The sequence below is a fragment of the Onychostoma macrolepis genome, chromosome 23 (assembly GCF_012432095.1).
Source record: "Onychostoma macrolepis isolate SWU-2019 chromosome 23, ASM1243209v1, whole genome shotgun sequence".
NCBI classification, from domain to species: domain Eukaryota; kingdom Metazoa; phylum Chordata; class Actinopteri; order Cypriniformes; family Cyprinidae; genus Onychostoma; species Onychostoma macrolepis.
The window spans coordinates 13458899-13480868 of NC_081177.1; the positions used below are offsets into that span (position 1 = coordinate 13458899).

The 21970-nt window shown below is 37.0% G+C and overlaps 2 protein-coding genes across 4 annotated transcripts; both read left to right on the top strand.

Moving 5' to 3' along the window:
* Positions 1-975: 975 nt before the first annotated feature.
* phf8 (PHD finger protein 8) lies at positions 976-15547 on the top strand. The gene is made up of 22 exons (XM_058762766.1): positions 976-1302; positions 2273-2657; positions 2788-2873; positions 4981-5101; positions 5574-5734; positions 5840-5981; positions 6346-6532; positions 6661-6823; positions 6964-7051; positions 7141-7247; positions 7363-7454; positions 7730-7819; positions 7903-8208; positions 9334-9425; positions 9520-9686; positions 9873-9958; positions 10042-10160; positions 10298-10614; positions 10729-10824; positions 10905-11014; positions 12470-12851; positions 12936-15547. The coding sequence occupies exons 2-22, from the start codon at positions 2560-2562 to the stop codon at positions 13022-13024; spliced, it is 3099 nt and encodes a 1032-aa protein (XP_058618749.1). The 5' UTR covers positions 976-1302; positions 2273-2559; the 3' UTR covers positions 13025-15547.
* A 290-nt stretch (positions 15548-15837) lies between these two features.
* Positions 15838-21846, top strand: troap (trophinin associated protein). Of its 3 annotated transcripts, none has more exons than XM_058762768.1 (18): positions 15838-15992; positions 16216-16290; positions 16604-16817; positions 17205-17718; positions 17881-17987; positions 18111-18156; positions 18235-18374; positions 18506-18569; positions 18871-18980; positions 19065-19128; positions 19660-19790; positions 19873-19936; positions 20020-20087; positions 20277-20375; positions 20470-20577; positions 20673-20970; positions 21165-21340; positions 21434-21846. In XM_058762768.1, exons 2-18 carry the CDS (start codon positions 16235-16237, stop codon positions 21506-21508), a joined length of 2334 nt encoding a protein of 777 aa, XP_058618751.1. In that variant the 5' UTR covers positions 15838-15992; positions 16216-16234; the 3' UTR covers positions 21509-21846. The 3 variants fall into 3 exon arrangements, with proteins under 3 accessions (XP_058618751.1, XP_058618752.1, XP_058618750.1); XM_058762769.1 differs by having other exon boundaries at positions 17262-17718; positions 17857-17987; XM_058762767.1 differs by having other exon boundaries at positions 17857-17987; positions 21434-21845.
* Positions 21847-21970: the final 124 nt, after the last annotated feature.

A 21970-nucleotide genomic window follows, 5' to 3' on the forward strand; every position in this document is an offset into this window, starting at 1 on the left:
ATGGCCTCATATTTACACATTTAGATTTATAGATCTAAAATATAGGTCTATATTTTGGAAAAATGTGAACTATTTTGCTTAAAATCTACCACGCAGTAACTACTGCCTTGTGCTTTACTGAAGACTGGATATAATAGCCCTTCAGAAAGCATACCTTGGTTTTACCAAAGTCCCTTTAAGGGTATTCTATAGTTTTTGGTTTTACCCACGCACTATATGTAAACACAGTAATATTAATAAAAGTATGGAAACTGCAGTAAAAACTTTGGCAGTAACGTGGTAGATTCATGCATAAAAAAAAAAAACAATAGAAGCCCAATAGAAACCATCACAGAAATTCCAATGGTTTCCATTAAAATACCATTATAAACCATTAGCTTTTTCCAGTAAAACCATTACAAAATTCCTTTTTGAAGTGTGTTTTGGGCATTTTTCCAATAGGATTTAACATCCCACCAATAGAATCCATCACATACCAGTAGACACCATTATAGTTTCCATTAAAACCAATACAATTCCCATTATAACCATAACATACTCAGAAACCATTACATTTTCTATTGTGTTTTGGGCAGGGTTCTATTGGGGGTTTTTTTCAGCAGGGCCCTGACATATGTAGCTTCTACGTTTGTGTAGGCTATTTATTTTTTTATTAAACAACAAATAGCTTGTGATGAGAATAATAGTGATGAGCTTTGCATGGGTATAAACAAACACACAAATAAACAAATAAATGATTATTTCTATTTTTGTTATATATATATATATATATATATATATATATATATTTATAACAAACCCTTTTTTAGAAACTATAGTTACACTGAGCTAACCATGGTATTACATTTGGTTAATGTACAAGAACCACTGCTAAATAAATAAAGTAAGTAAATCCTAAAGTGAGTATAATGGCTATGAAATAATGTTATGGAGTATACATGCTCAACTGAAGTCTCTGCCGTCCGAAGAAAGACCGACATGCGAAGCAACTTTATTGTTCCCTCTCCCGCAGACAGTGGTCGCTGCACGGGCGGATTGGGATGGATTTATAGCACGGAAAATCGCTGCGTTATGAATTTCATAAAATATTTGCTTTTCAGCTCTGGACTGTATTCTTTCGAGATCTTGCCAGATTTGTTTATTCACTCTCCTCTGTTAAATACGTAAGAACGGAAGAAGTGTACGATTTTTAGAAAACATCTTCTTGTTTGTAAAGCAGGCCGTTGAGCCCTCGGATTTTCCTAACGTTGTGTCCGGCATGGTGTGCTCGGCCCACGGGACACTCGTGGCATTTTACACCCGGTAAGACCCGAAAGCGCTCTTCGAAACAGCGCGCGCTGCAACAAGTTCTTTTGTTTTGATATGGGTCGTATGATCCCAAACTCCATATTTCATATTTTAGCTACATTTCAGTTTAGATTAGTGAGTTTGCTTAGTAACGCGTCGTTCTTGTATTGTAAACACAAAGATTAGGCAGATTTCACGTAGTTAGACGTTGACGACCATGCTATGTTATTAGCAGCTAAGCTAGCTACTAGCGCTTATGGTTCAACAAACAGTTTTCTGCTATCACAGACCGCGTTGCTAAATAAAAAAACGTTTCTTTTTAAATTAATAAGTGCAGTGGACACAGGGAAATTAATTGTGCATTGCATATAATAGCTTTTGTACTTATTAGCATCGTCCAAGTGTAAGTCAGCTTTTATGTGTGCAGCTCTAAACTATGTGAACTTACTATTAATACATATATGTGTAGTTACTGTTTATGTTATTACTTTGTTATTTGTATGATTATAAATTACCTTTAAGGGGTCATAAATGTGCAGTTTTTGTATCTATAACGCATAAAAGTGTTATGTCGCTCATCTCAAACGCCTCTCTAGATCTAACCCAAAGTAATAATTATCAGGAAAAGATAGGCTAGGCACCGATGGTTTAGGAATTATGTTTAATAATTTGCACATTTTTATCTTAAAATATATAACTATAACAGTTTTCGTGCTTTTGCCTTTATCGTATAAAGTCTTGTGTTAAAATGAATAGGCAACTTGTTTAGATTGAGTGTCTCGCCCATAATAAAGGCCGCAGGTGCATGGATGTAGAACTTTAGCTAACCAAATGAAGCGGATAACTGCTTACTGATCCTATTGGACATAAAAACTTTTTTCAGAGTTTAGAGTGCATGTAGTGTTATTTATTTTCATTGCAGTTTGTGTATAAGAATGATCATTCTTCATTTTTCTCAGCTAATTGTCCTCCACTCTGTCGACAGGTGCCGAACCATGGTATCCACCTAGTCCCTGGTTTGACTGCAGTGGTCGTAGTAGCGAAGCATTTCTCATCTACAGTTGACTGAGAGCTGCTGTCACTGCCAGCATACTTCTTATACAACACTCTACTGTAAATACAGCAGTCTTTACAGCGTTGCAAGTTGATAGGTGGACCACTCTGAAGTGAAGCTGACTCTCCACAAAGGCAACTAAGTGAACTGTGGTCCCAAAACAGAAGCAATACCAAGACTTTTTTGTTACATTGACATATTTGGCCAGAGACTTTAGAATGGCATCTGTTCCTGTTTACTGCCTGTGCCGTCTCCCTTACGATGTCACCCGGTTCATGATTGAGTGTGATGTTTGTCAGGACTGGTTTCATGGCAGGTGAAATTGCATTTTAGTACATTATAAAAATATATGAAAATATATGAAAGCTAAATTGAAATCACCTTTATGGTATACATGATGTTATTTGTTTGCAAATGGGATTTAAATTTTATTTTTTCCTGTGTAGTTGTGTTGGTGTGGAAGAAGACAAAGCGGCAGAGATTGACCTGTATCACTGTCCTAACTGTCAGGTTACACATGGACCCTCTGTCAGTAAGTGTTGCAAATACTGTATAATCTGTATTAACTGGCATTTTGTTGACATGTAGATGAAATGTATTTTTTTTTTCTTTAAGATTTGTTTTATTTTCGTAGAAAATCACCAAGAATGCTGGAATAATTCTGATGTTTATCCAGTATTTTTTCTATCTTTGAGATGCTACTATAGTTTTTATTAGTATTTTGAATTTTTTTAATATGTATTTTCTGTTTTTGTTTTAGTAATTTAGTTGCGTTTTTGTCATTTTTAGTAGTTTTTTTTTTTTTTTTTAATATATACAGTCATGGCCAAAAATATCGGCACCCTTGGTAAATATTATCAAAGAAGGCTGTGAAAATTAATCTGCATTGTTAATCCTTTTGATCTTTTATTTTAAAAATTCACAAAAATCTAACCTTTCATTGGATAATAAGAATTTAAAATGGGGGAAATATCATTATGAAATAAATGTTTTTTTCTAATACACATTGGCTAAAATTAACGGCACCCTATTATTCAATACCTTTAGAAACCTCCATTTGCCAGTTTAACAGCTCTAAATTTTCTCCTATAATGCCTGATGAGGTTAGAGAACACCTGACAAGAGATCAGACACCATTCCTTCATCCAGAATCACTCCAGACCCTTTAGATTCCCAGCTCCATGTTGGTGCTTCTTCTCTTCAGTTCACCACTCATTTTCTATAGGGTTCAGGTCAGAGGACTGGAATGGCCAGCAGAAGCTTGGATTTGTGCACAGTGACCCATTTTTTTGTTGTTTTTGAGGTTTGTGTTTGGATTATTGTGCGGTTGGAAGATCCAAACATGGCCCATTATAAGATTTCTAACAGAGTCAGTCACTTATTGATTTTTTATCTGTTGGTATTTGATAGAATCCATGATGCCATGTGTCTAAACAAGATGTCCAGGACCTCCAGCAGAAATATAGGCCCACAAAATCAAAAATACAGCAGTATATTTCATTGTACACATGGGGTACTTTTTATCCCTGTGTTCACCAAACCCATCTTGAGTGTTTGCTGCTTAAAAGCTCATTTTTTTAGTTTCATCTGACCATAGAAGCCATTCCCATTTCTGCCAAGTTCCAGTCGTGTCTGACAACTGAATATGCTGGAGTTTGTTTTTGGATGAGCAAGGAGAATTTTTCTTGAAACCCTCCCAAACAACATGTGGTGATGTAGGTGCTGTTTGACTATTTTTTTTTAAAGGTTTTCTGACCCCGAAACTCAACAATTTTCTGCAATTCTCCAGCTGTGGTCCTTGGAGAGTCTTTAGCCACTCAAACTCTCCTTCTCACCGTGCATTAGGACGATATCTTCCAGGCAGTTTCGTAACATTTTATGTTGAAAATTCTTAATTATTGCCCTGATGGTGGAAATGGGTATTTTCACTGCTCTAGCTCTTTTCTTAAAGCCACTTCACTAATTTGTGAAGCTCAATTATCTTTTGCTGCACATCAGAAATATATTCTTTGTTTTTTCTCATTGTGATGGATGATTAAGGGAATTTGGGCTTTTGTTTTCCCTCCTGTTTATATTTCTGTGAAACAGGAAGCCATGGCTGGATAATTTCATGTTCATAATCACCCTGGAGTGCTCAAAATTGTGAATATGAATGGGAATATACTTCAGAGATATTTTACTCATAAGAATTTCTAGGGGTGCCAATAATTGTGTCCAACTTGTATTTGAGAAAAACATTTCATAATGATATTTCCCCCCATTTTAAATTCTTATTAAATTCTTGTATTTCATTTTTATTAATTTTTATTTCAGTTTTAATTTTATTTATTAGTATGTCAAATTAAATTAAAATGAGTATTGTTACTTTGGTAGCTAGCTGAATTTTTTTTAGTTAATGTTAATTTTATTTAGAGTTATAAATAAATGTTTATGTATGGTATTAATTTTAGTTACAGTTTTATTTAACCATAATAACTTGAAACAGACTAATAATTAATCAAGCGCAGCTAGTAAGGAAAATGGAACACAAACACAATGAAAATACAATTTTAAACCATTAAATTAGCTTAGAATGTACTACCAAATGTGTTAGCTTGCGCGAATTTGATTAGTAACTTTGATATTTGCTTCTCTCTCAGTGCGTAAACGTCGGGGGGCTATTAAGCACTCTGATGCAGGAGTGGCCAGAGATTCAGGACGACCTGTGAAGACGGGAAGTGCTCAGTTTGTCAGGGAGCTACGTAGCCGCACTTTTCCCAGGTATGGTCACACAGGACGATTATTTATTGCCAGGTCAAAATTAGGCCACTAACCCCCGGTTTCACAGACAAGGCTTAAGCCTAGTCCTAGACTAAAATGTAAGTCTGAGCTGTTTCAACTGAAATAAACTTGCACTGACTGATCATAAAATATATCAGTGCCTCTGTTTTGTCTCAAGATGCACCCCAGTAATGTTTTTTTCTAAGCATGTTTATAAAAATTACTTAAATGTCCTAATTGATCTATGACATAATCCTGGTTTAGTCTAAGCCCCGTCTGTGAAACCGGGCCTTTGTGACCTTACTTTCTTAACCCAGATTAATTTAGCTCTGATCAGACTTTAAGCCGTGATTCATACCATTATGCTGGGGTGAGCAATCTGTGGTGTTATTGGATTTTTAAACGTTGTTTGAAAGATGATGAGTATGCTGGAAAACGTATCTGACATTTTATGTTTTATGTTTGTGTTTAGTGCTGATGAAGTCCTGCTGAAGCCGACAGGGGCCCAGCTCACAGTTGAGTTTCTAGAGGAGCGCTCCTTCAGCGTCCCAGTCCTGGTCCTCAGAAAAGATGGTCTGGGCATGAATTTGCCCCCATCGTCTTTCTCTGTTTCGGATGTAGAGCATTACATAGGTAAACAGCTCTAATCACATCTGCATTGTATGCTACTTTTTCAGTAGTATGTTTTTGAAAATTTATTTTTAGATGGGAATGTCATGTTTTACTATTGTTTCATAGGTGCTGACAAGGAAATTGATGTGATTGACGTCAACCGCCAAGCAGACCTGAAGATGAAACTGGGAGAGTTCGTGGAGTACTACAACAGCCCAAACAGAGACCGAGTGCTCAATGTGATCAGCTTAGAGTTCTCAGACACCAGGTACCTTTTAGGGATATGCACATTTAAATCCACAAATGTCCATCTGAATGTGTACGGCTGTAGCAGCTGTGTTTGAAGGCATCATGAAATGGAAATTCATCCATTATCGATCTTATTGTGATCGAATCATCCATAAACCCTGCCTCTTTCTTACAATCGACCACCAGTTAGAGTTCAGATCTGCTTTCGTCAGTGTCCAATCAACAACCAATCGATTGATTAAGTCCTTGCCCTACATTTTTTTTCTTCTTGATAACTGTCACTATTTCCGTTACATCTCAACTTTGAAAGGGTTCAAAGATGCAACTTTTCTGACAGGATTTAACCTTGCAAACTGTCCTATATTCTTTGTCCTCTTTTGTAGGTTGTCAAATCTAGTGGAGACACCAAAGATCGTGAGGAAGCTGTCATGGGTGGAGAATCTCTGGCCTGAGGAGTCTATTTTTGAGAGGCCTAATGTGCAGAAATACTGCCTGATGGGAGTGAAGGACAGTTACACAGACTTTCACATCGACTTTGGTGGAACCTCTGTGTGGTACCATGTACTCCGGGTTAGTTGTTTTCTATAAGTCACATGCAGTGCAAAATAGCGGACAAAGCAGGGAATGTTCATGTATTTCATTACTTCAGAAAGCATCATGCTTTGTCCTCCTTATGTATTTGTTTTTATACATGTCAGGGTGAGAAGATCTTTTACCTCATTCGTCCCACTGCTGCTAACCTGTCGCTTTTTGAGCGCTGGAGTTCATCCTCCAATCAGAATGAGCTGTTTTTTGGGGACCAGGTAGACATGTGCTACAAATGTTCACTAAAGCAAGGAAACACCCTCTTCATCCCAACAGGTACTATTTCTGTTTCTGCCAGCAGTAACATTCTGGGATTCATTTCAAAAATATCTTTGTTTGGATATCCCAAGATTGACTGAGAAATTACAATTAGATTTGTAATGGTAATTCTTTGATGTAATAATTGTCTGCTTCAGGATGGATTCATGCTGTTTTGACCCCTGTGGACTGTTTGGCATTTGGAGGAAATTTTCTACACAGCCTCAACATTGACATGCAGCTTCGGTGAGATGACGCTTCTGTTTGTCTCCTTACTCTAAGTAGTATTGTACTGGGCTTTTTCATTGGTCATCCCTTTCTTTTTTTTCCGTCAGAGCATATGAAATAGAAAAGCGACTGAGCACAGCAGACTTGTTCAGGTTCCCAAACTTTGAGACCGTGTGCTGGTATGTTGGCAAGCATCTGCTGGACACCTTCAGAGGTGAGGTTTCTCCTTAAAGCAAATGGCTGTTTTTTATTGCTTATTTTTGTTTTAATACAACATTCTTTTATGTACTTAATTTTTTCTGTTTATTTTTTTTTTCAATCCGCTTTAGGTCTAAGAGAGAATCGACGGCATCCTGCCACGTACTTGGTCCACGGAGCTAAAGCTCTCAATAATGCTTTCCGCGGCTGGACACGGAAGGAAGTAAGTTTAATTATAGAGAACTGATTTGAATGAAATGTTTTTACTATTAATGGAAAAAGCACCTTTTTAAATATTAGAGTTATACAGAATTTTGTCAAAAGGCTAAAAAGAAGAATTTTTGATATGTCATCTCATCGGTCTCAAATTATGTGCTGCATGTTTCAAATATTTGTTTGTCTTCCCATTGTTTTCTACCATCATAAATCACTTAATAGCAGTTATGTGTGATGATACAAAGTTTATATTGGTTGTTTTTGTGATATGTTTTTTTTCAGTCCCTGGCTGAACATGATCATGAGATACCAGAGACTATAAAGACCCAGCAGTTAGTGAAGGATCTGGCAAAGGAGATACGCCTGGTTGAGGTGAGAGTAGCTCTGACTTAAATTTTCAGGGGAAAAAATCTAGAGGTTTTTGTCTTTGTCTGATTTTTGTGTCTCTTTTGCAGGATATCTTCCAGCAGAACATCGGCAGGAGTGGGGCACCGTTTGGTGGATCTCAGGGTCTTCCCTCTCCACACCCCAAAGCTCCATTAAACACAGCCCTCACTTTTGGCCAGCACCCTGGTAAAAAGAGAGGCCCCAAGTCGAAGGATGGATTTGGAGGAGGGGGTGTCGGCCCTCCAGGACCTAAGAAAAAGATCCAAAAAGGCAAAGAGATAAAAACAGAAGCCGGAGAGCTGGACCTGTTGGAGATTCATACAAAACACACGCTCAAGAAGTTCCAGCCAGGGTGCAAAGTAAAAAAGAGCAAGGTAGAATTTAGAATACTTTAATCAATCGATATTATGTTTATAAAATTACCATTCAAAAGGTTGGGGTCGGTAAGAATTTTTTTGTTTTAAAGAAAGTATTACTTTTAATCAGCAAGAATGGATTCAATTGATCAAAATTGACAGTAAAGACATTTAATGTTACAAAAGACGGACAGCTTTTTTCAACATTGAAAATAATTGGGAAAATTGGGATGATTAAATGATTAAAATTGGGAAATAATCATGTGACAATGAAGACTGGAGATTTGGCTGCAGAAAATTCATCTTTGTCATCACAGGAATAAACTAAAAAATAAATGAAATTAAAATAGAAAACAGTTATTTAAAATTGTAATAATATTATTGTTTTCATTGTTATTTTGATCATGTAAATACAGCCTTGTAAGCAAAAGAGTCTTACCGATCCCAAGTTTTTGAACAGTATTGTACAGGTTATGAATGATTATTATTATATATTCTCTGCCTGTTATATTATTACTTTTCACTTCAAGTAAATTTTTTATTTTTTTAAATGTTAAAGGTGTACTAAGCGATTTTTCCCAAACAATGTTGATATTTGAAAGCACCAAAACAAACACGCCCATACCCCAACAGGACCTCAAACTTATTTTGATATCTCTGCCACACACGTACGTACGCAACCATGGCAACGACGATCACGGAAACAAGCGAAGATGACACACAAGCATATTCAAACAAAAGCTAACACAGATAAGTTGTGTTAATTAACATAAAAATGAACATTACTTACCTATCAAGAAGAAAAAACAACGCAACCTCGCCATCCGATTTGAGCCCTTCCCACTCCTTGAGTTCTCTCCACCACTGGAAAGCTGCTCCGATATTTACACGGGTCTTACCTCTTGCCTGATCGTAACACGTACACGTGTGTTTTGGGACTCAGTCCGATGCTGTGGTCAAAAGTGTTTTTCAAAAATCGCTTAGTGCACCTTTAAATTAAATAAATAAAAACTAAAAAATTTTCCCCGTTTAAAATTTTTACATTTCCCCGTTTTATTATGGAACTAAAGCTGAAAAACTAGTACTTTACGTTGTATTTTTTCCTAATATCATAATTGTAAAGAACATTATTTGGCTTTTCAGCTTGAGTTGCCTGATGACTGTCTAGATGATTTTGAAGAGAAGATCAACAAGAGCAAGCTTAAGCTTGTGCTGACTAATGGAAAGATACAAGGGTAAAACAGTTATCTTCACTCATTTCCCTCTTGTCAGGGATTTTCAATCTTACGCATTGACACCTTTATTTACCTCCTCTTCTTCCTCTCTTAGGAAGAAGGGTCGTGCTGGCAGTGCAAATGGAGCCGGGAGTTCACTTCAACAGTTCCAGCCCCACATGGCTACTTTGTCTGACTTTGATTCAGAAGATGAGCTTCAGATTGATGAAACCCCTCCACCTCGCCGCAGACCATCTCTACCTAGCAAGAAGAAATTAGCTGGTAAAAGATTTCTCACATTTATTGATCATACTTGCATGATTTCATTGTTCATGCATCATTTACTCATATTTATATCATCCCAAACCTATAAGACTTGCTTTCTTCGGTGAAAATCACACAAGGACAACATTTAAATTTAATAACATCTTAGTATGAACTAATAGTTGGCTCAATTGTCTCATTAAGGTCTACCAAGGAAACTACCTCGGGCCAAACCATGCAGTGACCCCCACAGAATCCGTGAGCCCGGAGAAGTGGACTTTGATATTGAGGTATGCAAGTCTATCTTAGGCAGCTTCAGATTCCTCTCTAGGTGTCTGGTTGTCACCAGTTTTATATCTTGTTGTTTTAATAGGAGGATTACACCACAGATGAGGAGATGCTTACAGTGCAGGGTGTGAAAGGCGGAGCAGGTGGGATTTTAGACTTGCTGAAGGCAAGCAAACAGGTGGCGGGTCTCGATTCTGCACTGAGGTACTTAACACGCACATTTTGTTTTTTATACTACATGCTGATCATTATTAGCCTTTATCTCAGTAAAATATGCAGTTATGCACTTGCTGTTATACTCAATTCTATTGATTTTTTTTTTTTTCCCCCTTATCATCAAGTGAGGAAGCACCAGCCTCCCCCAGCACTCGTGATGCTATCCAGGGCATGCTCTCGATGGCCAACCCTCCATCTTCCTCATCCTCTTCTTCCTCATCCTCTCCTTTATCCATCTCTGGGGGAGGTGAGATGCTGGGGCTTATGAAGGAGAAAGGAGGGAGAGCTGGGTGGATAAGTGGAGTCAAGAAGAGCGAGAAGAAGACCACATTTCAGAGGCCAGGAAAACGGCCCATTAAACGTCCAGCACGGCACCTCAGTGATGAAGAAAGCTTGGATGAACAGGAGACCCTGGGTACCTGTTTTAAAGATTCTGATTATGGTGAGTTCACAGATTCATCGATGTTTACACCGGGGTTGAAAACATACATAGCAGAGGAAATACTGCGACCCAAAGTGATTCTGTTTAAAGGAGAATTTCCACCTTCTTCTACAGTGTATCCATCACTAGAATCTGATGAGGAGGATCACATAAGCAAGTCTAAAATGAAAAGAAAGCGAAACTGGGATGATACACCCTGGAGTCCTAAAGGTAATTGTGTTTTTGATTTATGATTTTGTAGCATTTTATTTCGAAACAGTTCTAAACATCATTTCTTCATACATCCTCAGCCCGTGTGACCCCTACATTGCCCAAGCAGGAGCGACCAGTGAGAGAAGGTGCAAGGGTGGCATCTGTAGAAACAGGGCTTGCAGCTGCTGCTGCCAAACTGGCACAACAGGTGAGCTTCTGTCCAGACCTTCTATAGATGTGGACTATTTCATACCATTACTTTGTGTGTGCACCAGTGTTTGTTTTATTTTTTTCTAAATATCCTTTGAATGTAGTCCATATTTGTTCATGCCATATTAATTTTAGTAAATTTTACTAAAATGGCATCTAATTTTAGTTGACAAGGAAATGTAAAATTAAACCAAATATTAACTTTTTAGATATATGGCATTATATATTAATTGGAAGAATAAAAATGTGTATAAACATGATCTCTTGAAAAAAAAAATGCTTTAATTATTTGTTGTCCATGTTTTAGTTCGTTGTTGGAGAAAAAGTATTGTTGGCATGTTTTAACTATAACTAGATTTTTAAGACACCCAATTATAATTATTTATTTTTTTATCTTAAAAAAAAATCTGTACAAAAACATTGCTGTTAAACATACACTATGGTTCTGTTAGACATCGCAATGTTGAGCCGACATCGTGATTTCCTCCCCCCATACCCCCCACAATCCGCCGCATCCCAATACCGTGTTTGGAAAGAACATTACATGTATGGAACCCCTAAAGGGAATAAATACGAGATGGGAGGAAAATACACATTTCAGTACTTTCTCTCGCAGTTATATCATTAGGTAATTATACTGTCATCAGAGAGCCGCTATTATGCCTGGCATTGAAACCACTTTTGAATGCACGATTGCTTTTTAGTTTCATTTTCACTTTTGAGATTCGCGATCGCAAGTGAGTTACTCTGTTTATTCTATGGAGAGGCAGTACTTACCACACATTTTACAAGATTAGATGTTTGTCAGTGGTGCTGAGGATCTGCAAACCATTCGCCATCGTCCTCAGTCATCTCTTCTTACTGTGTTTATGTGGTAAGTGAAATTTTATATAGGCTACTGTAATGTAACAGGCAATCGTTATGTGTTTGCCGTGTCTTTCTGAATATGGATTCACGCTTCGGGCACACCCCCTAGCTCCTCCCCCGCCCCCCGATGTCATCATCCATTGCAATGTTTCATTGTAGACATCGTCCAATGCCAATTTTGTAGACATCGCCCAACCCTAGTCTGTAAGATTTTTTTTAATGTTTCTGAAGGAAGTCTCTTGTGCTCAAAAATGCAGAATTTATTTATTTAAAAATACAGTAAAAAAGTAATATTCTGTAATATTTCTAAAATTTAAAATATCTGTGCTGCGTAATATTTTTGTGGAATCCTACTGACATAAACATTAATAATACTTTTGTAGTATTTTTTTCAGTGCAAGGATTTTAATCAATGCTATAATTTAATATACTTAAAATTATTAGATTTTTGTCATTATGCTATTTTTTTTTTTCTTTTTATTATTTTGGTCTTGTCTTTTTCATTGACAATCAAAAAACTCTTTTTGTCAGTATTTTTCTTGAAAAGATTAACACTGAGCTAAACATCTTGTTACTTTAATATCAGGAACAGCAGAAAACCATAACCAAGAGAAAATACACCAAGAAGAAGGTCCCTCAAGAGAAAGTACATTCTGCAGCTGCCCAACTCCAGCGCCAGCCAGACTCTGCACCCGTGTCTCCTCCTCTGCCCTCTGAGCCTCCTGTGGACTGCATAGTTGAGGAGAGGAGAGTGGAGGTGTACTCTGCCAGCCTGCTGGACCACGAGTACACAGCAGGACCAGGTCCGTTCAGCCCAGGGGGCCCAAGAGGAAGTGGTGCCATGGCCCCTGGCGTGTTCCTGACTTCAAGACGCCCCTCACTCTCTCCCCAAAACAGCAGCAGCTACTCTCCCTCTGCCCCCTCACCCGGAGGGCTGGCTACTTCAGCGTCAGCAGTAGCATGTCAAGGTAACTGGAAATACTATACGTTACCTATTAAAGGTTAAGTATTTGGAATCACACTTATATTTTTTTCACTCTTCTTTCCCACAGGAAAACGTCCAAAGAAAGGACTTGCTACGGCTAAACAGAGACTGGGAAAGATTCTGAAAATACATCGAAACGGCAAGCTTCTCCTGTAGTTTGATAATATGGAGAGGAGACTGCAGGGAACAATAGAGGAGGAGAAAACGAATAAGGACGAGAGAGGACCTGACTGATTTTGGTGTTAATTTATGTGACTGTTTTATGGTTAATGTTCTGCTAGCCTGGTTTTTATTTGCATCATCTGGACGAAAAGTGAAAAGAATGGTAACTTGCTGTGATAAATTCAATTGAAATCCAGTTAGCATGGTGTTTTAGAATAGAAATTCTATTTGAAAAATGAATAGAGCTAAACAGACAGATACATTAATGGAGTGATGACTGTATCGCTAATTGTTTTTCCATCATTTTCAGTGCTCCACCTCTGAAAAAAAAAAAACTGCGTACATGTACTCTCCCCTTAAACCCTGTTTGTTTCATAGTTATTGAGTTTTAGTTTTAACAGTGTATATTTCTTAAAAAAAAAAAAAATCAGCTGAAAGCTGAGGAGCACTTGATGTTAGATCAAATATTGCCTAAAGCCATTGCAAACAAAAAGATTACATTGTTCAGAAGATCTCTAACTGGTTTATTTGAAAAACTGACTTCCCAAAAAATAGGATTGAGGTTGTTGTTTGGCCTGAATTGTCCCATGGATGAGAGGAGATCCAATTCTTTAGTCATTACCTCAGCAATTTCTAAATGTCACACTTTCTCATGGCTATTTGTCCTGGTCCAATCTCCTCCAGAAGCCATGCATATTATCTGTTTACATGCTTCATTTAGTATCTGTTCATATCAATTTATTTTATACCATAGAAGGCAATTTGATACACAATTGACTGTAATTGCTGTAGATGAAGTCCTGTAATAATGTCTCTTTGCTTGTTAAAATGTTTTTACAGTAGTGTACTAACACATTTTTATCAACAAATGTATTTTAGATGTGTATATACTTTAAGTTAGTCTTGTTTTATTTGTTTTCCACTTAGCATGGGCAGCATAATATCCTGCCACCATTTGGCCAGGGTTGTCTTTCCCATCTATAGTTCAGCTCCATGTTGTAGAGGTTGAGTTCAGTGGTGGGCACATTTTAGTAATTGTAAAGAACACAGAAATTGACTTAGAGCAGTTTGAGATCATATGGGTGGTTCTGTAGGTTCAGTGTACATATTTGGTGTTTTATTATTTTTTATTATTATTAACATTTTTCTTTAGAAAGAACGAAATTGCATTGGAATCTTTCTTGAAACACCTTGTACAAAAATACATGTTTTGGGTAAGTAACAGCATAAGAGTTGTTTAGTCAGTTTTATTTGTATAGGATAATTATGCTGTTATTTTTCATTGAAGCTTATGATATTAGCAATGTGATGAAGTTAATGTATTCTATTGCTATTTTAATGTTATTGTTTATTTTATTTTTTTCCCCCCACTTATCAATAATATTAATTTTAATGTCGATATACTTTAGTTTTTCTTTTATTTATATATATATATATATATATATATATATATATATATAATACTCCATTCTAGAAGAGTTAAATGTAACATTTCCTTGTAATTTTATGCAACATTTTTTTAGTTTTCTCCTTTGACCATTATGTCTATAATCAGCACCAAAAATATTGATAAATCAGTGGGCCAGTGTACATATTATTTTACATTTTTTTTCTTTCTTTTTTTCCTAAAAATGTCACCGATTGTCACCCTGCCGAACTGTCATCATGTCATCCACATGTAATTAGAAACTTGTTTTGAGGTTTGTAGAGTTGTTTTTGAACGTGAAATAACAGAGGACAGTTGTTGGAATATTCTGGTAAAACTATTATTTTTAGACATTGTTTTCAGATGACTCTGAAATTTAAAAGGATATTTCTGTAATATTTTGAGTTTTTTGTACATTTATTTGATTTGTCATCATCTTCACATCGTCTCTTAATGTTGCTACTTACACTCATATTTTACTAAACATCTGTGCCTTCAGTGAAGTCCCAAACATAGCAACCTCTCTTACTGAAACTGTGCGCATCTGCACATCTTTTGATACTAGATACTTTAGTTTAATGGCAACACTTGTCTACAGCTATTCAGGATTTCTGGAAATTGACAGTGAAAAACGGGAATGATGTGAAGCAAGATGTGCAACAAAGAAAGTGTTCAAAAACCTCAAAATATGTAAGAACTGTCTTTTAAATATGTTCTTATTAAAACTTACATTTACTTAAGTTATTCTCCTCTTTATCACCTGAAGTTAATTGTGTGCTTTTTAGGATTTATTTATCTTTTAATCAATTACTTGTCTGTTATGAAGTTTATTTTGAACGATTAATGTTGATCACACAGTTCCTCTCAGGGTTTATTTTGTATCTAATATCATTTTGATAGAATCGTTTAAAAAGAGCAACAGTAGTGTTAGGAGTTCACATTCAGGACCACTTAAAAACCAAGTCAAATTTGAACCCATTTAATATTTATAATTGGACGTTGTCTTTTGCTATTGTCACCACCTTTGGTTTTTGAAACGGCTTGAGCAGATTTTTCCAAATGACCTCTATTAAAAGATATTTTTAAAAGTTGTTTGCATTTTTGTCATTATAAGCCTATTTTCCTCTGCAAGTGTCATGTGGTCTCTCACGTGCTTACTGGGTCAACTCCACATTTACCCGCGAACAAGCTTCTTTGTCTCTTTCAAGAGTTCATAATTCTATTGTGCGCCAGACGTTAAAAAAATTATGAATGAGCCCATGAAAATGGAACGAACGGTACAAACGGAATTAGTCACGTGATTTAAAGCCGCATCTCTGTTGCCATAGTAATGTCATTGGCGGTCAGCGATTGGTTTATGCCAAGTCTCCGTCAGCCAGTCAAAATGCGCGCTTTTTACAAACTACTCCGGAAGTCTACAGGCTAGTGTTGTTTTCTAGAGCTTGGGCCGGGGGAAAGTGACTTGATGTGGGAAGTCCTGTAGCTTAAAAACTAAATAAAAAGCTGTTTTTGCATACTGCTTAAGCCTAGGCCTTGGTACGTATGTGTGGTTTGGTACAAATATATATCTGCCGTCGTATTCACGTTATTCGTAACTTTATACATAACAACTCGGAGTACTCAAGAGTTTGCGTATTTGCAGTTTACTGACGCTCTGCACTGTTATAGTTTTATAGTAGTATAGTTTTTAATGATTGAGCCTACATTTCATCGTTAAGGAACTTTTTGAGACCACTCTCAATTGTCGTCTTGTTTATAGGCACTGAACCTCTCTCGAGATGGCGTCCTCTAACCCTCTGAGACCCCAGAACAGAAGTCAGCAGGATCATGCAGGGTGAGTGAACTGATCATGAATATTTATATCAGCCTTCTCCTCCACTAGTAACATTGTCTTAGTCTCTCTCTCCTTAATTGATTTAAGTTATGCATTTGACAGGAACTATTCAGAATGATAATTTTGTTTTGAGCAATTTTAGGTACCCCTCACTACACCCATCAAGAAATGTACATTTCACTCAAAAATAAATAAATAATGCAAAATAGAACAAAACATGATTTGTAACATTGTTTTCATAACCGTTATACACATTTTAGTGTGTTTCAAAATGTGGTGCTGATTTCTGATCCATTATTTTCAATGCCATTAGGATCTTGAAGCATCAGGAGTTGAAGACAAAAAGCACTTCCTCTAAAAGAGGATCTGAAAATTTGGACCCCAATGTTTGTACTGAAACTGAAAAAGGAGTCAGTAAACTCAAAGGTGTCAGCAGGCTTCCTGTCCTTGCCAAATCTCTGCAAGCAGCACTAAGTGAGCTCTCCCAAAATCCCAGTCACAACAGCTGGGAACAGAGGCCTCTAAAAGTAAGGACACCACTTAAGTCATATATATATATATATTTATTTATTTATTTATTTATTTATTTATTTATTTTAATGAATATTATTAGAATATTGCAATTAGCTTTTTTCATATTTTCATTTTCAAGTTTCTGGGGTTTTTTTGGTAATGTGCTTTTGTCATTTATTTTATTATTTAACATTTCTGTATAGCTTTAATTTCAGTTTTAGTAATTTTAGTACTTAAAAAACCTAAAAGACATTTCCTTGTCAACTACCTGAGGTAAGGTTAAGTTGTAATTCTAATGTTTATATTTTATTTCAGGTTTTTTAATATCGAAAATGATTTTTAATAGTTTTAGCTACTATAACTAACTGTGGCATAATGATTTCTTTTTAATTTGTCTTCAGAGTAAAGCTCAAAAAAAAAGGACCTGCACCAAACCTGTTCCTTTCAATTTGTCCCAGTCACGCACACGCAGTCAGAGAAACACAGGTGATCTCCAGGGAAAAGCACTCCTGACGCCTTCTACCCGACTAACACCAGGGGCAAAAGTGATTAACTTGAATCCAAGTGCCAAAATCGAAACTCCAAGCCATAAAGCTACGACACCGGGTGTCCACAGGGCTCAGCCCAACAAATCACAGCGATTGCAGCCTGGTAGTCATGTAGAGTACATGGCATCAAATAAGGACTCCACTGATGTTCACCCACCTTCACATGAATTTGGATGGTGTAGTCACACCGATTTAAGTTCACGTTTAGGTAGCATCACTCTTATACAATCTAAGCTTCCTGAAGACTCCGGTTTGAGTAATTTATGTAAAACTTCACTCATTAAAGTAGATGTTAATTCTGATAGTCAAGCACCAAAGGACAAGCACTGTTTCCCATCAACAACACAAAGGCATGTAAGCACTGAAGGTGAGTGACATAATGTCAGATCTCTTCTTATTGTGTCAATCAAGTCAATGTTCAAGTTCGATCTCAACTGTATTAATAGTTCTTTGTTTAATTTAGCCACTGGTTGTTTATAATTGATGTATGTAACTATGAGTGCAGGATCATCATCAAATCTTTCATCAGCTGTGCACAGTGTCCTCACATGTGAGGGATCAAGTGCTGTTGGAGCACAATGCACGATGCCACGTTTATCTACCTGCCCCCCTGGACCAGGAACCTCCAATAATCTGGTTAGGAGTTGTAGAAAATCTCAGTAATAAAAGCAACATTTTTACTGACCCTTTATGATGATCATAACAGTTGTCTTTTTAGTCTAGTATGTGCTCTGGTGCTCATGTATTTTGATATTTTAGCCTCAAAGAGTTGTGAAGAAGAGTCATGGCGTTGATGTCACCACAGGTTAGTTCATTTTCAAAGACTCCAACTTTTCTCATTGATCATGGAGTGTAAGCTTTATAGTTCTCCTTTCATGTCAAGACAAGGCTGGGCTGTTTTGCCCTGACCCTTCAGCGCTACGTAGTATTCTACAGAGTGATGGAACGAGACTGGGGGAGCATGTTCTAGTAACACCCAGAGCATCAACCTGTCCTACTGGCAGAGGAACCTCTATTTATTCTGTGAGCGCATTCCTTTGTTCAATGTGCATTTACACATTGATTATGACATTTTACTTCTGAATGGTCCATTTTGGCAGAATAAGTTGTGAAATGGAAGAACTGATTTGTAATAGTGACTTTGTCCACTTTAGGCTCAAAGAGTACCTGCCAAAAAGACTCAAAAAGAAGTTCCAGCAGAGGCCAAAACCCCTAAAGGTATTTAACGTTTTTATTTATTTATTTATTTATTTATTTTTTATTTATTTATTTTATTTTTTTCCAAGCAGCCATTACTCCAGTCTTCATGGTCCTTCAAAAATCATTCTAATATGCTGGTTTGGTGCTTAATAAACATTTATTATCATTAGTAAATGGTTGTGCTGCTTAATTATTTTTTTTTTTTCTGGATTCTTTGATGAATAGAAAGTCCCTAAACTGTTTGAATAAAAGAGTTTAAGAGAGATTAAGACTTTTAGCAAATTGTGTTCATTAATCTTTGTATGGTTTGTGCCTGCAGGAGGTGCCTTCTCTCCTGATCCATCAGCGCTCCGTGGTATTCTACAGATCAATGGAGCAACACCTCATGCACCGACCCTCCTTATGGGCAGAGCAACTTCGGTTTACTCAGTAATGCTCAGTTCACATTTGATGTCTTCAAATTTGAATTTCGAATGCTAAAAAATAAGGTTTGAAATGCCTTGTTCAATTCAGGCTCAAAGAGTGCCACTTAGGAAGCCTAAAACAGACGAATCAGCTGCTGCCAAAGCTCCTGCAGGTAATCTAGCCCATTAATTTTGCATAAAATGAAGTGTATACACTTCTGCTCAAAATGAATACTGTTATTCAGCATGGATGGATTAAATGCATCAAAAGTGACAGTAATGACATTTCACATATTTTAAATGAATGCTGTTCTTTTGAACATTCTATTTAAGAATCCTCAAGAAATGTACCATGGTTTCCACAACAATATTAAGCAGCGCACCTGTTTTCAACACTAATAATTAATAAATGTTTCTTGAGCCACATATCAACATATTAGAATGATTTCTGAAGGATTATGTGATACTAAAGATTTTAGTAATTGCTGCTGAAAATTCAGCTCTACAATCACAGGAATAACATAACATTTAAAATACAAAATTTTAATATTTCACAATAATACTTCTTTTACAGCGATTTGATCAAATACTGTAAATGCAGCTATGTTGGGCATAAGAGATGTTACAGCACTACATACAGACTAGGTGTTGTTATTCAGTGTTTTTTTCTCCATAAAATTGATATGAATGAAATCTTCCTTTAGGAAGTGCTGTGTCCTTCTCCCCTGACCCTGCGGCCCTGCGCAGTATTCTACAGAATGAAGGTGTGAGGGCTGGTGGAGCAACACCCAGAGTTTCCACCTGTCCCACCGGCAGAGGAACTTCCATTTATTCTGTGAGTTTGCTTGGATGGATTCAACTTCCAGTTGTATGCTATAATGAAGGTGTTTTGCATCATGTAACTTTCTTCACTACAGGCCCAGAGAGTCCCAGTGAGGAAGAATAAGCCTGAAGCCGTGGCAGCAGCAACATCATCTCAGTGTAAGTTTGACTCTCCAATGTTTCTTCCCCTTCAACATCATGTTTTGGACCCTGTAAACCACCGATTCTCTGCTGTGGCGCAGGTGCAATTAGAACACCAGTGATGAAGTGGACACCGCAGCGGGTAGCAAACACCAAACCACAGTCAATGGTGAATATTCCCTTGTCTTGTCTCATTGTTTTGTACAGTATCCACTGCCGTAAATTAAAAAAATTAAACCCAAATTTCACGTCAAGGCTATAAAAAGTCTTCAATATCTTCTGTTTTTTCTTTGTGTGTGTGAGATCTGTTTTAAAACAACTTGTATCCCTGGTTTATGTTTACTGTTTATATTTACAGAGGAAGCTTTGTACTACCCAAAAGATGTCCAGTTTAAGGGGTTCCCCAGGTTTGCGTGAATCTCACGACCCAAGCACTGGACTCTTGGTTTGCCAGGAGGTAAAACAGCGCCATAATGCAGAACCCTTGTATTTTTCTTACTTATCTACATGATAGAATGTCGGGTTAACACTAGGTGTTGAATGTGTTATAGGGGGAGGATGTCGTTCTAAGGTTATTTGAGGACCAAGAGCAGATGGATGATGACCAGATAGGCAAAGATGACATCACTTCACAACAGTTACTGAACAGCCACCAAACTGTACGATTGATTTAACTCTAAAACATTAATTTATGCATCACTGGTCAATTTCTTGATGGCCTATAATTAATCTCACATAACTTCTCTCCATGCAGACTGAAGCACAGTCAACAATTAAAGAAAATTCTGATTCAAATCACTGTCACACTGAGAATGAAGGCAAGAAAACTGTCCAACCTTTCATACAAGCGGCACACAGAGGGTCAGTCATTGTTTTCTCATCAAGCCAAAGACTTGGATCAGATACTCTGAAGAATCCTGGTATAAGTGCCCCTCTGCAGCTCTGTTTAGGCCAGCATACATCCCATAATGCACTACCACTACAATCAGACCAAAGCAATGGATCACATATCAATCCCAGCTTAGACCTGCTTAAACAAAGCCAATCTAAAGGTAACCATTCCATCCAAAGTGAACCTAAATTTAACCTTTTTTTTTTTTGTTTGTTTTCTATTTTTAAATGACCATATCTGTCAAATGTTGTAATTAATGATCCATAAGCAGATGTTTTTTTGCACATCCTGAAGACTTTTAAGCATTTGTAGTAGTGCTTACTGCATTAAATGCATTTCCACATCTGTCTGTAGCTCCTGCTGTCAAGCAGTCTACCACTGTGTCTGCTCTGCGGCGGCGTCATACTCCTCTAGAGGAGATGTTTCTGGATGAGGAATGTGCTATGTACACCTCTCGCTTGCTGTCCTGCCCACTGCAGCCCCGCAGTGGCAACCCGGTGGCCACCACACTTCTGTTTCAAGACTCTACTGTGAGTGATCATTGTGTTTTGAATTGTGCACTGCACACTAAACCGGTTATCAAGTTAGCTTTTGATACATCTTGTTATCTCTCTCCTCTACAGTGTTTTTTACCCATTGGCCTGTCTTCTCCTATACGCCTGAGTCCTGTCCCTTCAGTTTCCTCTATCAGAGCATAAAGGCAGATGTCCCACAACAAATTGCACATGTCAGTCTGTATGTAAGACTGTCTGAAACAGTATTTCTAGTTGCACTTTTGATATGTAATGTCATACAGTCAGATGTATCTGGCTACAGATTCCACAAGCAGCAAAGTATTGGACGGACACTATATTTGGTGGGATTCACTGTTGACAACATGACTGAATGCAAAGCTATCTCTAAATATTGAACACTTTCATCATTTTTACACTGAATTGTCACTGATTGGAAACACTGTGTTCTTTCCACTTGCCTCTTGTATAAAGTGTATAATACATCTCTATATAAACAGTTTTACCTTAAGCTTTGTCATTAATTTCAGTTGTTCTTTTTTCCCTGAATTGTACTATTACAATATTGTAGATGTCCTTTATAATGTTTAATATTATTTGGTGCTCAAATTTGAGAACACTAAAATATTTGACTTAAATTATTTAAAA

Coding starts and splice junctions, on each gene's coding strand:
- phf8 (XM_058762766.1), top strand. CDS start 2,560: ATGGCATCTGTTCCTGTTTACTGCCTGTGCCGTCTCCCTTACGATGTC. Junction 7,455..7,729: donor GCGGCTGGACACGGAAGGAA/GTAAGTTTAATT, acceptor GTTTTTTTTCAG/TCCCTGGCTGAACATGATCA. Junction 12,852..12,935: donor GTCAGCAGTAGCATGTCAAG/GTAACTGGAAAT, acceptor TCTTTCCCACAG/GAAAACGTCCAAAGAAAGGA.
- troap (XM_058762767.1), top strand. CDS start 16,235: ATGGCGTCCTCTAACCCTCTGAGACCCCAGAACAGAAGTCAGCAGGAT. Junction 18,981..19,064: donor GAGCAACTTCGGTTTACTCA/GTAATGCTCAGT, acceptor TGTTCAATTCAG/GCTCAAAGAGTGCCACTTAG. Junction 19,791..19,872: donor GAGGAACTTCCATTTATTCT/GTGAGTTTGCTT, acceptor TCTTCACTACAG/GCCCAGAGAGTCCCAGTGAG.